General features: G+C 39.6%; 1 protein-coding gene and 1 pseudogene across 5 annotated transcripts in view; one reads left to right on the top strand and one right to left on the bottom strand.

Moving 5' to 3' along the window:
• Window positions 1-3,535: 3,535 nt before the first annotated feature.
• Window positions 3,536-6,906, top strand: LOC132499822 (splicing regulator RBM11-like; annotated as a pseudogene).
• SLC18B1 (solute carrier family 18 member B1) overlaps window positions 6,324-21,395 on the bottom strand; it is a 30,851-nt gene continuing 15,779 nt past the window's right edge. For 4 of the 5 annotated variants that reach the window (XM_060115005.1, XM_060115006.1, XM_060115004.1 and 1 more), the window contains 8 exons: window positions 18,052-18,188; window positions 15,255-15,356; window positions 13,857-13,948; window positions 11,899-11,994; window positions 10,123-10,197; window positions 9,332-9,425; window positions 9,183-9,235; window positions 6,324-8,956 (listed from right to left, as the gene is read on the bottom strand). In XM_060115005.1, coding sequence (XP_059970988.1) covers window positions 8,890-8,956; window positions 9,183-9,235; window positions 9,332-9,425; window positions 10,123-10,197; window positions 11,899-11,994; window positions 13,857-13,948; window positions 15,255-15,356; window positions 18,052-18,188 — 716 coding nt within the window. In that variant the 3' untranslated portion in view covers window positions 6,324-8,889. The remainder of the gene's footprint in view (window positions 8,957-9,182; window positions 9,236-9,331; window positions 9,426-10,122; window positions 10,198-11,898; window positions 11,995-13,856; window positions 13,949-15,254; window positions 15,357-18,051; window positions 18,189-21,395) is intronic. The other variant, XM_060115007.1, reaches the window with a different exon arrangement.

Below are 21,395 nucleotides of genomic sequence, written 5' to 3'. Positions count from 1 at the left end.
CACCAAGGAAGTCCCTCACTTGTATCTTTTAAGAAACCCCATTCAAAATGACCACGTTAGGAAGACCACAGATAAATCTAAATACTGAGTGGGTACTTGATGTAATTGAGAACTGTAAGCTCTTTCATTTCTACAAGTATCAATATAATTTGGATCATGATCTACTTCTTTGTGATTTAATCTCACCAATTAATACTTCATTATCTCTTTTGCTTGTAAGTAGTTAGATAAGCTGGTGAAAATAAGCTAACATCTTTACTTTTGCAGGGTAAGAACAGAAACAATCGTATGTCTTTCATATCTCAGTGTCCCCAAATTTCCTGGACATTTTTCTCTCTTTGTGGCTATAAACAAGAGAAATAGTGTCTTGTTTATTCGGGTTTTTTGGCTGGAGGGCGAAAGGGGAAATGGTTTCTGATGCAAAGTCAAGGTGATTAAGCTCCTTTTTTTCTCTGCAGCATTTCAAAATTGTCTCATAAAAACTGAGAATCTGAGTAACAAAAACAATGGCATGGAAGAGTCAGAATCTAGTAAATGAAACAATTTAAATATGGAAAAATCCATAAGACATAAAGAAAAAAGTGAATATTTTTTACATACATTTGTCATAGAAGCAGCTGATATTGTTTCAAATCTTCAGAGGTAAAAGACTAAATTCAGGACATAGAACTTTTAAGAGTTTACATTTTCATGCTCATAAAGGTGATTGATTAAGTAAGCCTTAATTAACTTCTTTAACTCTGTTGTAAAATAATGTTACCTGGCCACAGGGTACACTGATTAAGTATTAGTCACTGCTAATATGACCTATTTATTAATTTACCAATTTGTGATTAATGGAATTGATTACAAGGGTGAAAAGTTCCAATCAGTTCAAAATTATATGGTCAAAGGGCCACTATAAAAAAAAAATAGACGTCGTTCAAATATTTGTTTCTAACTGGGAATCTGATCATCTCTTAAAATAGTATTCAACTGGACTTGGTTTTCTGGCTGTAATAAGTAAGAAGAGTAGAAGTGTAGTTTCTGCTTTGCACTCCACTTCTCTGAAACTCTATTTCTCACCTAAAAGTTCAGGTAATCATACCTGCTCTATCACCTTCACAAAGTTATTCTGAGAGTCAAAGACATATGAAAGTTCTCTGCAAGATTATGATGGGATGACAATAATTAACAAAAAGGGGAGACAATTTAGTAATGTAATGATCCTGACTCCATAACTCATCGTTAGAGCTATTATTGTTATAATAGCTACAGAGCTATTATTGTTCGGCTGGACAAATCTGGTCTATCTGGGGCACTGTGTTGAGGATGGGATGGGGAACACAGCACCTGGGCACTTACTCCTGGATCATGCCCAGCTGGGCCTGGCAGATGTACATCCTCTGCATGGCGAAGGCATCTTAAGAGCACCAAGGCCCCAGAAAGACAAGGGGTGGCTCCTGGCTCTGATTCAGGCCTCAGGCCTCAGGTCTGGCCCCTCTCCCAGGTGTGAAATGACATTAACAAAGAGTTGGAAATAGCATGTACAGTCACTGATGGTGTTTCCTCATAAGCAGCAAAGATGACATCAAAAAATAAGTAAGCAAAAGAGAAAAACCAGGCCCTACTTTTAAAACTATTTTCTCTTGATACTGTATACCAAAAATAGGATGATACTGTACCCCTCCCCCTCCAAAAAAAAGAGTACTTGGTGGTAAAGAACTATGTTTCTGTCCCTGTCCCCATCGGAGACTTGCATTGGTCTTTAGCAAGCCTGTCTGAGTCAGCATTTGAGAAAGGAAATGGCTGCTTGAGCAGAACCAGCCTGAACTTTAACCATCTTTTGGGGCCACATCCCAGCCCAGGTGAGGTGCTCCTCCAGCTCTGGAGTTGGATTGGTGTTCAGCTCTTCAGACAGTTCATACAACTCAAACCAAGAGAGAATCTGAGAGAGTAATGATTCATCACAGCCTGCTGCTCCCAAAATGGATGGAAAGAGTGGTGCCATAGGAAGTTGCTAATCGCCACCTGTTTTGGACCTGCGGCAACAGTGATTTCATGTGGTTCAAACTACCCTTTTGCTTTCTGATGTTAGAAGTTTAGGATCGTGGTTTGCCGGGCTGCAGAAGCCCATTTGAACTAGCAGTATGCTCCCACATTGTCTGAAGGTCCCCACTTCCTCAAAAGAAAAATAGGAACAAGCTCTCTTCTTGATGATTTCACTTGCAAATCCTTTATTTTATTCTGATCCAACTCTGCCAAAGTTCATTGACTTCAGCAACAGGAGCTTCTAAAATGTCTGTTAGTTGGTGTCATAAACTGACCGTTTGCATCCACCCCCCGAACAAATTCATATATTGAAATCACATCCCCCGTGTGATGGTGTTAGCAGGTGAAGCCCTTGAGAGGTGGTTAGATTCTCAGGGTGAAGCCCTCTTGAATGTGATTCCTGCCCTTATAAAGGAGACCCCAGAGAGCCACCTGCCCCTTCCGCCATGTGAGGACACAGGACCACCATCTATGAACCAGGAACTGGGTCCTACCAGACCTGAATCTGCCAACACCTTGTTCTTGGACTTCTCAACCTCCAGAACTGTGAGAAAGAAATTTCTGTGGTTTCTAAGCCACCCAGTTGATGGTATTCGGTTGTAGCAGCCTGAACTAAGATGATATTGGGTGATGGTTAGGGATATGGACCCTGTAGCCAGAATGCCTGGGTTTGAAACACTTCCTATCTGTGTGGCCATGAGCAAGTTATATGTCCTCTCAGGGCTGAAGTTTCCCTCACCTGCAAAATGGTGATAAAATGTGAATAGTTTTGGCTGTTATCATTATCTCACGCTCACAAGATGGAGGCCCTATTGTGAGGGCAATGCCCAGTGCAGTGTTGACCCACATCTTTAAATCTCTCTGGTCAGATGCTCACCGTTTTTGGCCACTAACTCACTAAAAGAATGTCAATTAGGGGCTTCCCTGGTGCCGCAGTCGTTGAGAGTCCGCCTGCCGATGCAGGGGACGCAGGTTCGTGCCCTGGTCCAGGAGGATCCCACATGCCGCGGAGCGGCTGGGCCCATGAGCCATGGCCGCTGAGCCTGCGCATCCGGGCCTGTGCTCTGCAACAGGAGAGGCCACAACGGTGAGAGGCCCGGGTAGCGCAAAAAAAAAAAAAAAAAAAAAAAAAGAAAAAAGAAAAAGAAAAAGAATGTCGATTAGTTCACATTCTTTATTTTCTCATTGTTCTGTCGCTTTCCGCAAAGTTGTTCATGTTTCCTGTCTTCTATGTCAATCTGAACTGAATGGCTTCTCCAGGGATTATTAATTTAAAGTCCATTTCTACGAGCTCATCTGGATGGCTTTTCCTCCAGCAGTCCCACAGATTCGCCCTCTCCCTATTTCACACATCATTCTATTTTTTTAAACCACACACACACACACACACACACACACACACACACACACAAAACTTACCAAGAAACTGGGTTACTTCTGCATTGCTGTTGGGAGGATTGTGAAATGATACAGCCACTCTGGAAACCAGCTTGGGAATTTCTATATGAGCTGCTTCTTCAGTTTCTTATAAGCTGGGCCATTAACCAAAGTGACTATATTCAAAGACAGAAAAGAAAAGCCAAAGTCTGCGTTTGTCTGCTTTGACCACCCAGAATCCAAACCTTATGCTTTGCTAAATGGAATTTGTTCATATTGAAGATCAATTAATGTGCAGCATCTGTTTGGGACTTCTTGCTCTTCTGAATCAACTAACCAAAGTCCTGAGAGCTGCATTAAGACACATTCACCAGGTACAGGAATGGAAAAGTGTGGGCAGATCTTCCTTTCTTATACAGTTTTTTTTTTCCAATTAATAATGCTGTTTTACCCCAAGAATACTTTTACTTTCAGAGAGCTTTCAGTGACATGCATGAAATTAAATCCCGCAGCTTCCTTACAACCAGATGGCAGTGCCACTTAATGCACATCCCTGTCCTCACACTATTCGTGTTCCAGATCTAGAGGTTGGACCCAGCTCTTAGGAATGGACACATCGACAACAGGGTAACTCTGATCTTTATCAGATAAGTAAATAAAAGAGGCAAAAGCAAACCAGTAACAGCAAGAGAAAACAACAGAGGAAATGAATATAGCCATTCATTTCACTTAAGTTCTGAAAGTGAAAAGTATTAGTGTGATGTTTGCAAAAAATTAATAAACAGAAATCTCAATAAAGTTGGGAGACCAGAGAGGAAGCTCTCACACCCTGCAAGGATAGCAGAGCCCAACAGGGAAAAGAAAAACTCATCTTCTTTCCTGGCAAGAACTCAACCAACGAAACACCACGGGCTGTTTGTTTACCAGAGCCCTCCCAACTTCCTTTTTCCATCTATAAAAGTGTCCTCCTTCCCTTGCTGTGTGGGCACTTGTACAAACGCTGAATTGCAATTCTCTATTGATTCTAAATAAACCCATCTTTGTTGAAGAAATATCTGACTGTCTATTTGTTTCAGGTCAATATGTTCAAATGAAATATATACCTACACTGGTTTTAATTCTCAAAAGAAAAAAACCCTATTCATATTCATCCAACAACTGATTTCATGGTTGTCTTTTTTTTTTTTTTTTTTTTTTAGCCTCAATGGGTGGCATGTGGGATCTTAGTTCCCCGACCAGGGATCGAATTGGTTCCCCTGCGGTGGAAGCACAGAGTCTTAACCACTGGACAGCAAGGAAAGTCCCTCATGGCTGTCATTTCTGAAACATATAATAATGTGACTTAACTGATTTTGTATTCAAATTTATCTTAAATGACAAAAACTTAAAAATGATAATAATGTACTGCTTTTTGTAACTGTGCTACTGTTGACCATTTTGGCTTATTTTAGTACTGCTGATGCAATTGCACTAAACTGTAAACCAGAAGTTATTACTGAACATCATGCTTTATCAGATTGTCACCTATAAATAAACTGGGATTCGAAGTGGAGCTACGGATTTTCTGAAAGAAACTAGTGCAAATATTTTAAGAGTTGCAAGTTGTTCCTAATGAAAAACTGAATAAGTAGGCTTTTGTTTCATTTGTTAATACTTTGGATAACATTTTATTTTTTGTCTTAAGTATGTTGTTTCTTACTCTCCTGCGTGTTTATTTCACAAATTGAGGACATATGACAGTGAGACCAAAGGAAAGCTAACTATCATAGTCTTTGGATCATTCCCTTTTGCTATGATCATATATAAATAAAAGATATCGGTTTTACTTCTCATTTATTAATTGTACTTAATGAAAATTAGTTGGCTATGTCAGTATTTATTATCCACCTCTTTTGCCAGCTAGGTATGAGAAGGTATGTTTAACATATTTAAAGCTTGATAACTTAATAAACAATAGAATATTGCATTGATGTATGATATTTAATATTTATTGTCCAAATCAAATTTCCTCTGTTAAAATATATGGGTTATTTGGGGAAAAAACTAATCATGCAATTACCATACAACTCAGCAGTTGTATTCCTGGGCATTTATCCCAGAGAAATGAAGACATCTTCACACAAAAACCTGTACATGAATGTTCATAGCACCTTTATTTGTTTTACCCACAAACTGAAAACAATCCAGATGTACTTCAATGGATGAATAACCAAGCTGTATGTCCATACCGTGGAATACTACTCAGTAAGAAATGAACTATGGACACATGCAACAATGTGGATGAATTTCAAGAGCATTCTGCTGAATGAAAAAGGCAATCCCCCAAAATAACATACAATAGGATTCCATTTATGCAGGATTCTTGAAATGACAAAATTACAGAAATGGAGAACAGATTAGTGATTGCCAGAGAATAAGGAGGGAGTGAGGGTGAGAGAAAAGTAGCAGCATGGGCAACTGAAGACTGGGAATCTTTCTTTACCTGGACTCTACCAATATATCCTAGTTATAATATTGTACTGTTAAGTGTTGCAAGATGTTACCATTGGGGGAACCTGGGTAAAGAGTACAGATGATCTCTGGGTATTATTTCTTACAACTGCATGCGAGTCAACAATTACCTCAAACATTTTTAAAAAGTTTAATTGAAAAAACAATTTGTGATTTAAAAAAATTTGTCCTTTTTATTTTTCCTTGGGATTAGTCTGTATGTCATATATGTACAGGTTGCAACGTGACCTTAACATAAAAGATACTTCTTAACTTATTATATTCTACATTCAGTCTCATTTTTAAAAAAGTGCTTTTAAACTGGGCACTTTGTTACATATAGATGAATATAAATATATATAAATATAAACACATAGATTTCCTTTGACAATTTTGACCTACCTTTTGGTTTCAAAAGGTTCAAAGTTCTGCTATTGTTTCTCATATTTTTAACATTTTTTTGGTCATTTATCTTAATACTTCAAAATCATAAAATGAGGAAGGGGCAAAGTTGTTTTTGTACAAAGCGGCTTTAAATACACTGGTATCCACAGTAGCTACTGACAGCGACGTGTTGGGAGGGGGAACAAAAAGTTCTCTAGCCAGTAAGCCTGGAATCTTTGCGTTGACCTTGAACTAGTCTCAACAGTCAACAGCGCTGATAACGGTAATAGGCTGACAGCCCTGAGTGGGCCGGGACGGCGGGTGGGAGCGGTGCGAGCTCGGGCGCCGCGGCCCGGCTTTGAGCTGCTGGATCCCCGCGGTGCTTTTATAGCGGCCCCACGTGGTACAAATGGGAACTACAGGCATTCGGCGGCGTCCTCGACCACTGGGCGGACAAGGGGCGGACCCGCATTAGTCTGCATCCTGCGCCCAAGGAAGGAAAGCCCTGTAGAGGGGCCAGGACGATTTAACCCGGGAGATCGAGGCCTGGCCCTTTCCGCAGTGCACACGAGTGCAGGGGGCTGGGGTCACACTCGTCCTGGTGCCGCTCCAGTAAGCGTGTGACAGGCCACTTGTGCTTGGCAGGCAAGGGACCAGCCTCTGGAGTTCTCAGGGCGAAGGGACTTGGGGGAGGAGGAGAGTGAAGAGTTCATGGGAACTTTGAATATTCAGTTTTGGGAATTAATGCCAAACAGTCTTCCGAAACAGTCCGTGGTCCAGTTGCTGTCCATCTTCTCCAACCTGGGTATTGTGTTCCTTTAAATTTTATTTATTTTTTTCCTTATGGTGGTGTGAAAGGGCATGGTTTAATGTGCCTCCTCCAGATCTGTTTCTCTCCCATTCTTCCCCATTTCACTAAGAGGCACCAGCTGACCATCCATGCCCTCAAGCCAAATCCTAGGAGTCTTCCTGAATTTCTCTCCCCTTCTCTGTCCATTATTAGCAAACCCTGTTGGTTCTACTTCCAAACACATCCTTTTCTCTACTTCAGCACCACCTTCCTGATCCAAACCATTAATGTCTCTCTCAAAGCTTCCAAAGATTTCCCTCCACCCCTGGTAATCCGCATCCCCACTCACCTTGGCCATGCAAACACAATGACCTTCCTGAAATATGAATCAAATTATAGAATCCTCCATTCAAAAGCCAGCTCCTCTCCCCCGCCCAAATTCCTCTGTTTACTAGACTCCAGCCACGTGGGCCACGGCCTTCTCTTTGACCATGTCAAACCGTTTTGCACATGCTAGGGAGGGCTCTCCCCTCAGAATGGCTGCCTCATTCTCATCCTTCAGAGCTCAGTTCAAGGCCTTATCTAAATGATGATCTTCACACCTAATCAGCTCCAGCCAATTACTCTTTCATATCACCAGGTTTTTGTTTCTGTTTTTGCTTTTGTTTTCCATCATAGCATCTCTGCAAGATAACTAGAGATGCTGGTATTTATTTCTTGCTTGTCCCTTCCACTGGAATATTAGTTCCATAAAGACTAGACTGTTTAACTTGATCACAGCTAAATCTGTAAGATCAAGCACAATGTCAATTCAGAGAAGGCATTCAATAAATATTTTTGAATTAATAAAGAGATAAAAAACATTTCTTCTACTAAAAAGGGGTGGGTGGGTAAATGGGGCTACTACACCATGAAAATGGATCAGGAGGTATGAGAGCTGCACAGCAGAGATTCACTCACTTCAAACAACTGCATGGATTTTACCTGAAGTCAGAGGAACCCCTTCCCTAACATAGAACAAGCATTCCTGTGGGCTCACTTGCTCTGGGAATAGGATACATCTATTGGGAGTATGTTTTTTTTTTTAAAAAAATGATAGAACTAAAACAGAGACATTAAGGGAAATGAATAATATTATACCAAGCATGATTTATAAATCCAGATCCTAATTCACAGCATATTACAAAATTGGAAGTGTTAAGTAATATTATTCTTGTATCTTTCACACAAACAAAAGTTTTAGAAGAGCTGATGGCCAGGGTATGCAATAGAGTTTTTCCATGGTAGGCTGGAATTTTGCCTTTTGAACAAAAACAAAAAAACCTTAGGACACAGAGAAAGCAAATATTTTAAAAACTGATTTCACAGTAATTATTCTGTATGTTTTGAGTTATCTTTATATTATTTTTAAGCATATCAAATCAATTCATTTCTTTCCCTGTTAATAAAAAGGGTACAGTCACAGAATCAGTGCCCTCAGAATAAAAAGTAAACAGAGGAAACAGGACACCTAGAGTCAGTAACATCCTCAGGGCCAAGTCTGGTCACTCAAAACCAAAAACTTTTGTTGATTTTCAACAACTCTTCGCATACTTAAGGTTTCAAATATGGCTGCTTCAGCAGGTCAGCTCTTCAAGACGACAGTATGTGCAGCCCAACACAGGATCATCCAAAACTATGTTAACAATTTCAGGATGCTGGTGTGGAGTCCATGGCGTTTTGTGTGTAAAAATTAGGAAAATCCTTCCAGTGATGAAGTTCAAGGCCAGGAGCATCCATCTCCCAGCCCCGTATCAGTAGGGATCCCTAAGGTAAGGCTACGTTTCATCAGGCAAGAGAGCAGTCCGTTCCTCCTCTGTGCCGAGGATATTTTGAAGTTTAGATCTACGTTGAAGGAAAGAAGAGGCCAACCTCAATATTTCTCACCTTAAAAAAAAACTCAGTACTTACATCTCTATCCAACTATTTCCGTAAATGTGTCTATCAAGTGATGAGGCTCACAGTGCCCAGAAATCTCCAGAGTGGAAGAATGGATGTAAAATGGTGTCTTTTTTCCACTCCCACAAGCCAATTTTTAAAGAGAGAAAAAAAACTCAAGAGTTGACCATACCTCCTTCTTCTCCTTGAATGCTCCAATAGATAGAACAGGCCCATCACTAGTCCCTTTAACACAATGAAAGGTACTGCTTAATATCAATTATCCAAGTCACATTTCTCCATAAACATAAGGAAAATGAAAGTAAAAGACTAATTACTCACACTTGTCAGAGCCCAGAGACCCTGCAGAGCAGCTGCCCATTCAAAACCAATTTTCTCATATAGAAATCCCCCCAGCATTGGTCCTACAAAAGCACTAACAATGAAAAGAAGAAAGAGGATTATAGTGCAAAAAAAAAGTTACTCTTTATAGGCTGCATGACTGCTTCAATTCATTATATTGAAACTATAAAACACTAACAAAAAAAGCCAATTCCTGGACAGAGCATTAGGTCTAAGAAAATAATTCTACCTGATAATGATGATGTTTAAAATTTTTAAACAATCCTAAAATTATAACTGCTTCTGAAAAGTTGGTGCTTTATATGAAAATTTTTAAAAGATGATATGCATTCAAAAAAACCTTTATATTATTCTCTCTACTCTTCTAGGTATTTGTATTTAAAACAATTCAGTACGTACTTATTGATGATAGCTACATGGCCAGCATACAGTTATCCCTCTGGTAGTGTAGAGAGTTAAAAATAAATACACAAATGAATGAATAAATGAATACATTTTCAAAACTGAGACAGGCTCCTGTTAAAGGAACTTTAAAATATCACTTAAATAAGACAAAGTATATGAGACCATTTTGATTATGTATTAAAACTGCTGGTATAACCATTGATCTTGAAGTCAGACAGCTGGATTAGAACTGCAGCTCTGCCCTAAGTGAATTATGTGCCTCCTGGCAACTCATCTGACCTCTCGGTGTCTGAATTTCTTCATCTGTAAAATGGGGATAGCATTTTCCAACTTACAGGTGTGAATGAAATTCAATAGCTACTCACCCAACTGACCACAATGCACCAAAGAGACCTGAAACAAGTCCCAAGGTACTTAATCCTTCTTCAAATCCATTTTCACTGCAAAGAGAAACAAGAGTGTGTCTGTGGTTAAAAGGGAAACCTGCATGAAACAAAAGAATAGGGTATGGTATAAAAATAAACCAGGGATAATCTGGATAAACCCAACAGCCAGAACACTCCATTTCTAAAATAAAAAAGCTAATCTCATTTGAAGATATTACTATAGTAATATTTCCTCCAGGGTTTTCTAAAAATACTTCTACTGCATATATAGGATACAATATTAAGAATCGTGACCCACTTGCCTTAAATGTTTATTAAAGTATATAATTAACTAAGAAATTCTTCAAATGAGATAAACATGTAGAGAGAACGATGGGCAATCTTTAGAAAATACAGAGGCAGCTCCTCATTCCTTTGAGACCTGTTGAACTGACAACAGCAGAGCCATCAGTGTTCTCCCTGCTCAAGTTCACTTTGTGTTCTTCATCATTATGCCTACTAAACAAAAGACTGATGGCCAAGTGACAAAGATACATTTGGTCTTCTTCCCCATTTCTGGCACACAGCTCCTAAAACCCCGTGGAATTTCTTAAGTGATGAAAGCCATAAAAAAAAGTGTCTTTTGTTATGTTAATGAGATGACTTTGGGACTAGCACCCACATTGCCTGGAGAACCAACACGTGATTAGAGGGTTGAAACTTCCAGCCCCACACATCCCTCCCCCATAGAGAGAGGGGGTGGAGGTTGAATCAACTGCCAATGGCCAGTGATTTAATCAGCCATGCATATGTAGTGATGCTTCCATAAAAACCCAAAAGGACTGAGTTCACAAAGCTTCCAGCTTGGGAAGCCAGAATGCTTCCATGTGCCACTGCGCTGGGCCCCAAACTCCACAAGGACAGAGGCTCTGCTGCTTGGGACCTTATCGCCCTATATATCTTGTCATCTGGCTGCTGATCTGTATCCTTTAATATCCTTTGCAGTAAGCCAGTAGCTAGTGAGTCAACTGGTTTCCTGAGATCTCTGAGCTGCTCTAGCAAATGAAGAGAACTCACGGAGGGGGTCGTTGGAACCTCTAATTTACAGCCAGTCGGTCAGAAACATAGGTAACAACCTGCATTTGAAATGGGCATCTGAAGCAGAGGGCACTCTTGTGGGACTGAGCCCTTAACCTGTGGGATATGATGTTATCTCCTGGTAAATAGTGTCAGAATTAGTTGAATTGCAGGACACCCAGCTTGGTGGTGTGAGGGAGGAAAAACCCACACATTGGAATTGATACTAGAATCCATTTAGCTGGTCACTCTGTGCCCTTGTGTGGACCTCCTCTATGACAGGGAAATGATGCTGAGGCCTTCCCACTGTGCTTTGGCTTTTTTTTTTTTTTTTAATTTATTGAAGTATAGTTGATTTACAATGTTGTACTAATTTCTACTGTATGGCAAAGTGCTTCAGTTATACATATATATGCTTTGGCTTTTTAGAAGTATACCTATACTGAGGTGTAAACTAAGCCAAGCCTCTATCCACAACCCATTTTACCTATCATTGTACTAATATTACTATATATTATCATTTATACTATTGTATTTTTGCTTATACTATTTATATCACAATATTGCATGACATGAAATCATGAAGATTTAGTATTTTAAAAAAATATCCAACATCCTACAAAACTGAGAAATTCAAGAAAGCTTTTGATGTTTATTGCTAATCACAATACAGTTCTTCAAGCCATGGAAGTAACTTACTGTGCGCAACTGAGAATCTCCGGGAAAGCTGAAATTAAACTCATTCCAGCAGAGATACCATTTATGACTAATATCAACACCAACAACCAGAGCTGACTGCAAGAGAGTTTTGGAGAAAAATTAACATTTAAAGAGACAACAAAGCTTCACGCCAAGGAGGGCAGGCAGGATCTCAGAGAAGTTTGTTTTACAGATAACATGACTAGTCTGGTCCTTATCCCCATCTGATCCCATTTTGTTCAATGAAAGCACCTTTAACTCCTTACATTTTTGAGGGGGGAAAACGATCAATTTATCCTGCTATCCCAATATCTTTGGTCACACATGTCACATGCCTAGAGTCAACCTGCCTTCTTATCACCATGTAAAAGCCTTTCAAAGTTGGTTAAAATGTCAATGTTAATGTTGCTCCTTCAAGCACTTGGCTTTGAAATTCCACTGACTGAAAAATGGCACAGAAGGAAAATGGTAAAGGAAGTGACAGGAGCCTGCTATGTGTTCCATGTCGGGCCCTATGTCAGTTACTTCATATCCATTATTCTACTGAATCCTTGCAGCAACCCTGCCATGTAAGTCTGTTAAAAAATGATTAAGGAAGACAATCTAGGTGATACAAACAAACTTTATTTAACACTTCATGAAGTGGATGGTCTCATTTTGGAGAACCGAAAAATGGGATGGAAGGCAGGAAGCTTTTACAGGATAAGGGGAAAAAAAACAAGGAAGAGAAAAACAGGTAATATCTGATAGTCTGGGGCTACGCAGTCCATCTTGTTTGGGGTGAGAGGCCCACAGTTGGTGGCTTGGCGTTTGGGGGTGACTGGGTGACTGGATAGACTGCTCTTCTGGTCAAGAGGAGCATTTACAGGGACATGAAAGTTTTCTAAGTTTTGGTTTGCTGACATGGCACCCTGGGCTGGAGTCACTCTATCTTGAGCCTAGAAAATTATTTCAACAGTACTATTATTGGCTTTTTTGGTGGATACGAAAACTGAGGCTCTTGGAAGTTAAATGATTTGCTCAAGTTCACATACCAAGGAAGGGGCAAAGCCCACATACAAACCCAAATCTGAAAGACTCTGAAATCTTCCTTTTTCCATATCATGTTTTGTCCCAGAGGTACCTAAAAAGCTCTAAGTAGCTCACTTTATTTTAGCAAATAAATTATAATAAACAAGCTTTATTAAGCAGCTACAATATGCTAAGGATGATAGAGAAACAAAAAAGATTTAGATCCCTCCTCAAGGGGCAAGAAGGAATAGAAAAAACAAAAGTATATTCTAAGAACTATCAGCTAAAGGTAGATAACAAATGCTACTTTTAAAATAAAGTACAGGACTTCCCTGGTGGAGCAGTGGGTAAGAATCCGCCTGCCAATGCAGGGGACACGGGTTCGAGCCCTGGTCTGGGAAGGTCCCACATGACGCGGAGCAACTAAGCCCGTGCACCACAACTACTGAGCCTGAGCTCTAGAGCCCACGAGCCACAACTACTGAGCCCGTGTGCCACAACTACTGAAGCCCACGCGTCTAGAGCCTGTGCTCCGCAACAAGAGAAGCCACTGCAAGGAGAAGCCCATACACCGCAACAGAGAGTAGCCCATGCTCGCCACAACTACAGAAAGCCCACGCACAGCAACAAAGACCCAACACAGCCAAAAATAAATAATAAATTTAAAAAAAATAAATAAAATAAAGTACAAATGTGCAATTGAAATACAAAGGGAGAATAAGCATTTTTATCATTTGATTCAGATTTTATGCATTCCTGTTTGCCTAGACCACTGCTAGCATCCAGTAATACTGTCAGCAAAACAAACAATTCAATATAGTCCTAAATCTGGTAATTATTTAAATAAGATTCAAAGATACTAAGCATATCAGTGTTATACCAAAAAATTTTTAAATAATTCCTAATGTTATTTTGCCACAAATTCAGAAGAAGAAAAAAAAAATTACCTCTTAATGTGCAAGAATGGGGCAGGTCCTAAGAGCATGTAGCACCCTGCTGTGATTAAGTTTCCAAAAACGAGAAGCCATTTCCTTAGATGCTGGTAAAGAAAGTCCACAGAAACTCTTAGAGGTAAAGATCTTCCATAATTCAGGAAAATAAAGAAATCACTGAAGAACACAAGTCATGATATTAAAAAATCCAAATACATTGGGGAAAACAAAATTTTACATGTAAGAGAAAACAGGTAGATGGTAAACACAAAAGCAAATGCAATATACCCCAAGAGAGGGGTTGAGCAAATGACAAGTATTCCTTGGAAAGGGAGTGTATTGTAGATTTTGCACATGATAAACTGTTCCAAATATAACAATTTAAAAAGTAGTCACCACAAGGAATGACCAAGTAGATGCACTATCTAGAAAATTCACATTATTAAAAAGTACCAAATAAAATGTTTCCTTATAAACTACTCAAACACAGGCTAAAAATTATAGGGGTACGATATCTGTTCAGTTATATAAGGCTATGCCTTAAAACTAAGTTACAAACACTGTTTAAGACACTTGCTTTTTTCCACCTGGATTACCAAGTAATCTCCATGTAATAAGTCTTCATAAATATATACCCACATCTAATTAAGAGGGGAAACACAAAAATAAGCACTAAAGTCATAGAAGCTTGAGACCTGGCTAACAGTACTAGCTCTGTACACTAGTCATCTGGACTGAACGGTTTAGACCTAGTTAAAGGAGAATAGAAAGGATTTTCTGTCAGGATGGCTATGGGATAACTGATGCATATTTACGCGACCAATCCTTTCACTCCCACAGAAAAACTAAATTCTATCCTCTCAACTTGGTCAAGTCCTAACTACTTTTGGGGCTCTGCCCTAATTATTAAGGTCAAACCACGTTTTGGATCAAGGGAACTTTTTTCCTTTAGAAAGTCTAATCCAAGAGTTTTTCAACAGTTTTAGCACAAGACTCCTCTTTTCCCAGATGAAGCAATTAAAAAGTGAATCTGTTCAGGGGGATGGCAGGTTGGCACATACTGAGACCTCACACTGGAACCTCTCCATCAGCTTAAAAAATTGAATATATTAAAATTTAAATGTTCTCACTGCTCTCCACCCCCTCAAAAAGCTAACTGTGGTGATGGATACGTTAATTAACCAGGTAGAGGGAATCCTTTCTCAGGGTGTATGTATACCAAATCACCATGATGTATACTTTAAATATCTTACAATTTTATTTGTCAACTATACCTCAATAAAGATAAAATTTTTTAAAAACTGAATATGTTAATTCTAATCAATGGACCTCTAGAGTTCAGGAAGTACAGTTGGACAACCACCAGTCTAGACATACAAAAGTAACTCTTAAATATCGATGACGCATACATACTGGCATTTTATCACTGAGTAGGCCCACCAGTGGTGAAGAAATGGCGTAGGATAGTGCCAAACCCAGGAATACCAGTCCCACATATCCAGCTGGTAAATTAAACTGTAAAGGAAATCCTGTGTTAAAGTTACATGCTTAAGTCATTTTTTTAATAAATATCTATCTTTTCCTTCTACCATTTCTTCAGCTCTTACTATCTGCCATGAGGCTACTACTAATAGTCAGCATCCTTCCTAAGTTTTGTCTTACTCTTATAAACGGATTACTTTTTCTCTATAGGGGAAAAAACCTAACCACAGGTCAGGAGTCCTGGATGTTTTTGATTTGTAGCATTTGACATTATAGTATAATTATCCTTCTATGAATCATAGCATTTTTACATGTCAATCAGTGCTTTGCAAACGTTAGTATGCACAAAAAATTACCTAGAGAACTTGTGGGTTTTTTAAAAAATAAATTTATTTATTTACTTTTGGCTGCATTGGGTCTTCGTTGCTGTGCACGAGCTTTCTCTAGTTGCTACAAGCGGGGGCTACTCTTCCTTGAGGTACGTGGGCTTCTCATTGTGGTGGCTTCTCTTGTTGTGGAGCACAGGCTCTAGGTGTGTGGGCTTCAGTAGTTGCGGCACACGGGCTCAGTAGTTGTGGCTCGTAGGCTCTAGAGCACAGGCTCAGTAGTTGTGGTGCATGGGCATAGTTGCTCCGAGACATGTGGGATCTTCTCGGACCAGGGCTCAAACCCGTGTTCCCTGCATTGGCAGGCGGATTCTTAACCACTGCGCCACCAGAGAAGTCCGGAGAACTTGTTATAAGAGGTTCTTGGATGCCAGCCCTAGAATTTCTGATTCAAAAGTCTGGGATGAGGCCTGAGAATGTGCATTTCTAACAAAAATCCCAGGTGATGCTCACTGCCCACAGACTGAAGTGCACTGGTGTAAAAAACGCTGACAATAATATCTATTCTATCCATCTCAAAGAGATATAAATTTCTAATTAAAGAATTAGATGGTATGACACATTTTAAAAGGCTTCTAAAGTAGTAAGCTACCTCATAACTCTGCTACTGTTACTGTTACCAACATGATATAAATGCCTTTCTTGGTTATCTGAGTTGTTCTCATTTTCCTTAATTTCCTTAACTAATCCTTAATTAAGCCCATGAGCTCTATTTATACATCAGTATATGTTTGAATAATTTTAGTGACATAACTCAAGCTAAAAATCAGCCGTTTAGAGACAGTAGCAAGATAAAAAAGTCAGAAATGTCCTCTTCTGATTTTACAACAGTGGGGAGACAGGGTGGAACCCTCCTTCCCTAAAAGGCTGAGCGACTGGACAGCAAACAGCCAATACAAAAAACTGTTAAGAAGGCAGAAGAAGGGCAAAGAAAAACTAGAAAGTACATTTCTAAAGATTTTTTTATAAGTTAGACACGAGCAACTTGGGTTTATGAGCGATTGGTTACAAATTTTTTTTTTCATTGTTTGGACACACTTCTTAAAAGGACAGAAAAATGACTTAAAGAGACACGTTGTTGGGCTTCCCTGGTTGTTCAGTGGTTAAGAATCTGCCTGCCAGTGCAGGGGACACGGGTTCGAGCCCTGGTCCAGGAAGATCCCACATATCACAGAGCAACTAAGCCTGTGTGCCACAACTACTGAGCCTGCGCTCTAGAGCCCACGAGCCACAACTACTGAGCCCATGTGCCACAGCTACTGAAGCCCACACAGCTAGAGCCTGAGCTCCGCAACAAGAGAAGCCACTGCAATAAGAAGCCAGCACGCTGCAACGAAGAGTAGCCCCTGCTCTCCGCAACTAGAGAAAGCCGCGTGCAGCAATGAAGACCCAATGCAGCCAAAAATAATAAATAAATAAATAAATAAATTTATAAAAAAAGAGAGAGACACGTTGTTGATAATGTGAATGGAATGTGTCACCATAAACACCAAGTATTTTTCTTATGCATTACCTCATAGATACTCACTTCTTAAGTGTGATATATTATTTTCCAAAACTTGGGTCTGGCACTAAAATAACTGTCCCAAGTTTACCTGTGAAATACCCAAAACTGTCTTTACTGACTTGAAGGGGTTGTGTTTCTGGTAACAGTGCTTTTTTCATTCTAGGGCCTCAAATAAAGTGAGTATGGACTGCAGCTAGTAGATTTCTGTCTTTATAAACACAGATTAATTCTCCAGTATAATTAACTATCAGACTTAGTAACTTATTGCATTATTTATTAATAATCTTTTTTCAAAAATATCTAAGAACAAATTGCTATAACATCAAACTTTAAAATTCAGTATATAATTTTCAGCATTAAAAAGATGGAGAGAAATTCTTGGTTCCTTTCTCCCATCTCAGATTAATATAGCCCACAGTCTTTTGAGTATGTATGCAATAGACTAAAAAGTAAATGGACCCAGAGGGGATCTGTTAGAAAAGAAGGGACACCTCACATTAAATGAGGCACTAAGTACTCCAAATGTCTCACTGGAATCAAAGCAGAGGAAAATATCCTTATTAAGCAGCCAGGATGTTGCCCAAGCCAGACCTATGATGACTCGAGCAAGGCCTTGAAAAAGGAGACCAGATGAAAGGCTTCTTTCATTTACACCAAATCAGACCCCTAATTATAGGGACATCACAGAGGGAAGGTACAGGCTGTCTTGGTGAGTAGCTCTCATTCTGCCTCCTTCTTGAAGCCACTCTCAGGATTTTCCATCAAGCAGGGCCCGAGAGCAAGCAATTATGTCCGCCCGCTACAATGCGGAGGTCTGCATCACCAGGCTACTCACCTTCTCCAAAACAAAGAGGGACAGCGTAGGATCAAGGAAGCCAAAACCTGAGCTGAGTGAGGTAACGACGAAGGATATAAAGGCAACCTTGGGTAAAATGATGAGTTTCCAGAATGAGTGTTTCCCTGGATCAGACTCTGTGGGGTAAAAATAAAAAAAGAAATTAGAGTAATGAAAATTGCTTAACTTTATCTTTCAATCTATTTTGAAAAGTCAAATTGGTAAGGTCATCTTTATCCAGTAATCAAAATAACCACACTTTTGAGTTTGCCTAAAATTTGCACATAAGTTATTCAAACCTAGAGGCCATTTCAGTGTTCTTAAAAATAATTTCTGTAATTCAAAAAGAATCAACTGGAATCAGAGTGTGAGGAGAAGAAGCAGTCTTGGTTACAGGTCATAACCTAGAAGTCAGTGAGGCCTTCCCAGATGGGATAGAGAATATGTAAAGTTTGATTTGGTGCATAGGAAAAGCCAGACGCTTTATCGGGGAAAAATGTGTGTGCTGAGGAGGAATCTGAGTTAATCAAAGAATACAAAACAACTTTTTTTCTGCTCGTGAAAAAAAAACACTGAATTGAAAGGGATGCTCAGGACTTCCCTGGCAGTCTAGTCGTTAGGACTCCCTGCTTCCACTGCAGGGGGCATGGGTTCGATCCCTGGTCAGGGAACTAAGATCCTGCATGCCGTGTGGTAAGGTAAAAAAAAAAAAAAAAAAAAAGAATGAGATGCTACTGAATCATGTGTACATTCCATTTGGCAGTAAAGGTCAGTTGAACAGCAACCTCATGTCCCACCATTCCAACAGCAACACAACTTCTGCACCGTCCCAAGCACCAGGCATGGTTGTTTCCAAGCCGCCAATCATATCCTACAACTCCCTTCTTTTTCCCTGCTAATTTTTGAAGTTCTATTCACTCTGTAAAGTCTGGCTGTGACCCTAATTACCCCACAAATTTTACCTCTGTTTTCTACTGCACTTCTAATCTATACCATGTAATTTAGCACTTAAACTTAAATTTCATTTTACGTGGTTTACTACTGTTTGATGACTTTCCTATCTTCCAACTAACTTACTGAACAAAATCTATGCTGAGTCAGATACCATGCAAAATGCTGGGCAGACAAAGGCAAAGGAGACAAACGCAGATCCTGACCTCACAGAGAAGACACAGTAAGGCGTGGAGAGAGCTAGGATGGAGCTAGGAGTGTATGGATTGGAGCATATGAGAGGGTTGCCTTAAAAAAACAGGGAAAGCTGTTTAGGAAAGGATTTCCAAAAGTAATCATATCTAAGTTGCTGCCTAAAAGATGAGCTTGAGATGAACAAGCAAAGAAGGAGGAAAGAATAATCCAGGTATATTATCCAGGAATGGCTCATTCCAAGACTCAGAAGTGAGGGAAAACTATTCTGTTTGAGGAAATGAAAGAGCAGAAGCAAAGGTGGAGGATGGAAATTGGAGGGTAGGGAAGAGAGATCCCATTGTAGAAGGATGTAGTGATCAGATTATGCAGCACTTGTAAAATAGGCTAAGAAGCCCGGGAAATCACTAGACACTTCAAACAAAGACTGAGAATCAGATTTGTGCTTTAAAGAGACCCCTCTGTGGTCTCCTGGGAAATGGAGACAGGGGGACGAGTTAGGAGACTGTGCACTGAGCCAGGCCAGGAAGCTCTCTGAGGGCCAAATCAGCACTGACATCCTCATTTCTCCAAAGGCACCCACCATAGTTCATTACTCAATAAATTCCTGGTGAATAATGCTCCAGTAGGGAGCAAAGTACCAAAAAAGCATCAAGTATGGTTCAACTATTTTAAGTACTACCCTTAGACTTTGTCAGGATATGAGGGATAAAGTTAAACTGTGGTATTAGTTTCTTAATTATTAGCCAAATATTCAATGATGAACCAATTGTGAGCCCAGCCTAGGATGTTTAACTACAGATTTGACTTAGAACGGGGACAGGCACCACCATGTGGCTCAGTGTGGCAGTGCCAGCAGGGAGACTCCATTGGGTGTGGATTTTGGACTGTATTTTACAGATGTTTATTAGTCACCTTTAAAATATAAATGATAGAAGATCAACTGTAATCAATTACATTTATTATGCATTTAGAAGGTATTATGGATGTATGGTATAAGACAAATTATTATGGCATAAATGGTCCCTTTCTCTAAATCCAAAGTGAGAAAGGGGATTATCGCAATAAGAACATACAGAAACGTACATGAAAATGAACACATAATGAGTTTAACTAAGCTGCTGATGAAGCCCAAGCAATGAAAACTTATGGTGATACCTACTTCCAGAGGCACGTGACAAAATCACCTGGGGAGCTATTCAGGTATTTCAGCTACTCAGGTATTCTCTCTGCTTCCTGCAATTCTGATACATTCTTCTTGGAGGGACAGGACTCCATGGTTGACAAGGTCTGCCACAGGAAACTGCTCTTAGAGATGAGGAAGTGGTGTGGCCCTCAGGTGTGAAGGGGCAGGAAAAATGCAGAGTACTGTGGCACTAGTGACTTAGCATTTAGATCATTGATTGAGAAGGTTCAGAAAAACTTCCCAGAAGAGGTCATACAAATTAGGTTTTGAAGGATGAGTAGGAGTTAGGTAGAGTAGAAGTGGGAGATAGTCCAGCTCATGTGACTCCCCTGCTGACACCTGACAACAGCTCCTAGTGGCTTTCAGGATAAAGCTCTCATTTCATGGATTTAGGGATTTTTATTAAGAGGATTGTCATGTACTTGACTGTGTTTTAAAAATATTTCTTTAGTGCAGTATGAAGAGGTGACTTGGCGAGCAGATATAAAGGATGAGAGAGAGGGAGGGACTGAAGTTGACTCTTAGACACCCAAACCTAAAGCTACCTTGTTCATGGGTCTAGAAGCAGTTAAGTGAGTGGGGTGGAACTTATAGAACAAAATTCTGCCAATATCATCAAAATAAAAGAAAATTTAATTTTCTAGCTTCTATCTATAAGCTTTCCTAAAACATTAATTTTTAAAGGTACTCAATGGGAACCCCTAAATCAATATTTATACCCTCAACATTATCAATTTTTGAGATTTAAAAAAAATACCAGGTTTTTCCATTCAATCTAAATAGAAGATCCCTCTTTAGATAAATAGAAAGTTTGCCAAACCATTTTAAATGGGCAAAAGGCCTAAATAGACATTTCTCCAAAGAAGATATACAGATTGCCAACAAACATATGAAAGAATGCTCAACATCACTAATCATTAGAGAAATGCAAATCAAAACCACAATGAGGAATTACCTCACACCGGTCAGAATGGGCATCACCAGAAAATCTACAAACAACAAATGCTGGAGAGGG

Source organism: Mesoplodon densirostris, chromosome 12 (genome assembly GCF_025265405.1).
Source record: "Mesoplodon densirostris isolate mMesDen1 chromosome 12, mMesDen1 primary haplotype, whole genome shotgun sequence".
NCBI classification, from domain to species: domain Eukaryota; kingdom Metazoa; phylum Chordata; class Mammalia; order Artiodactyla; family Ziphiidae; genus Mesoplodon; species Mesoplodon densirostris.
The sequence above is the reverse complement of the archived record's forward strand: the minus strand, read 5'-3'. Positions and strand labels throughout refer to the sequence as shown.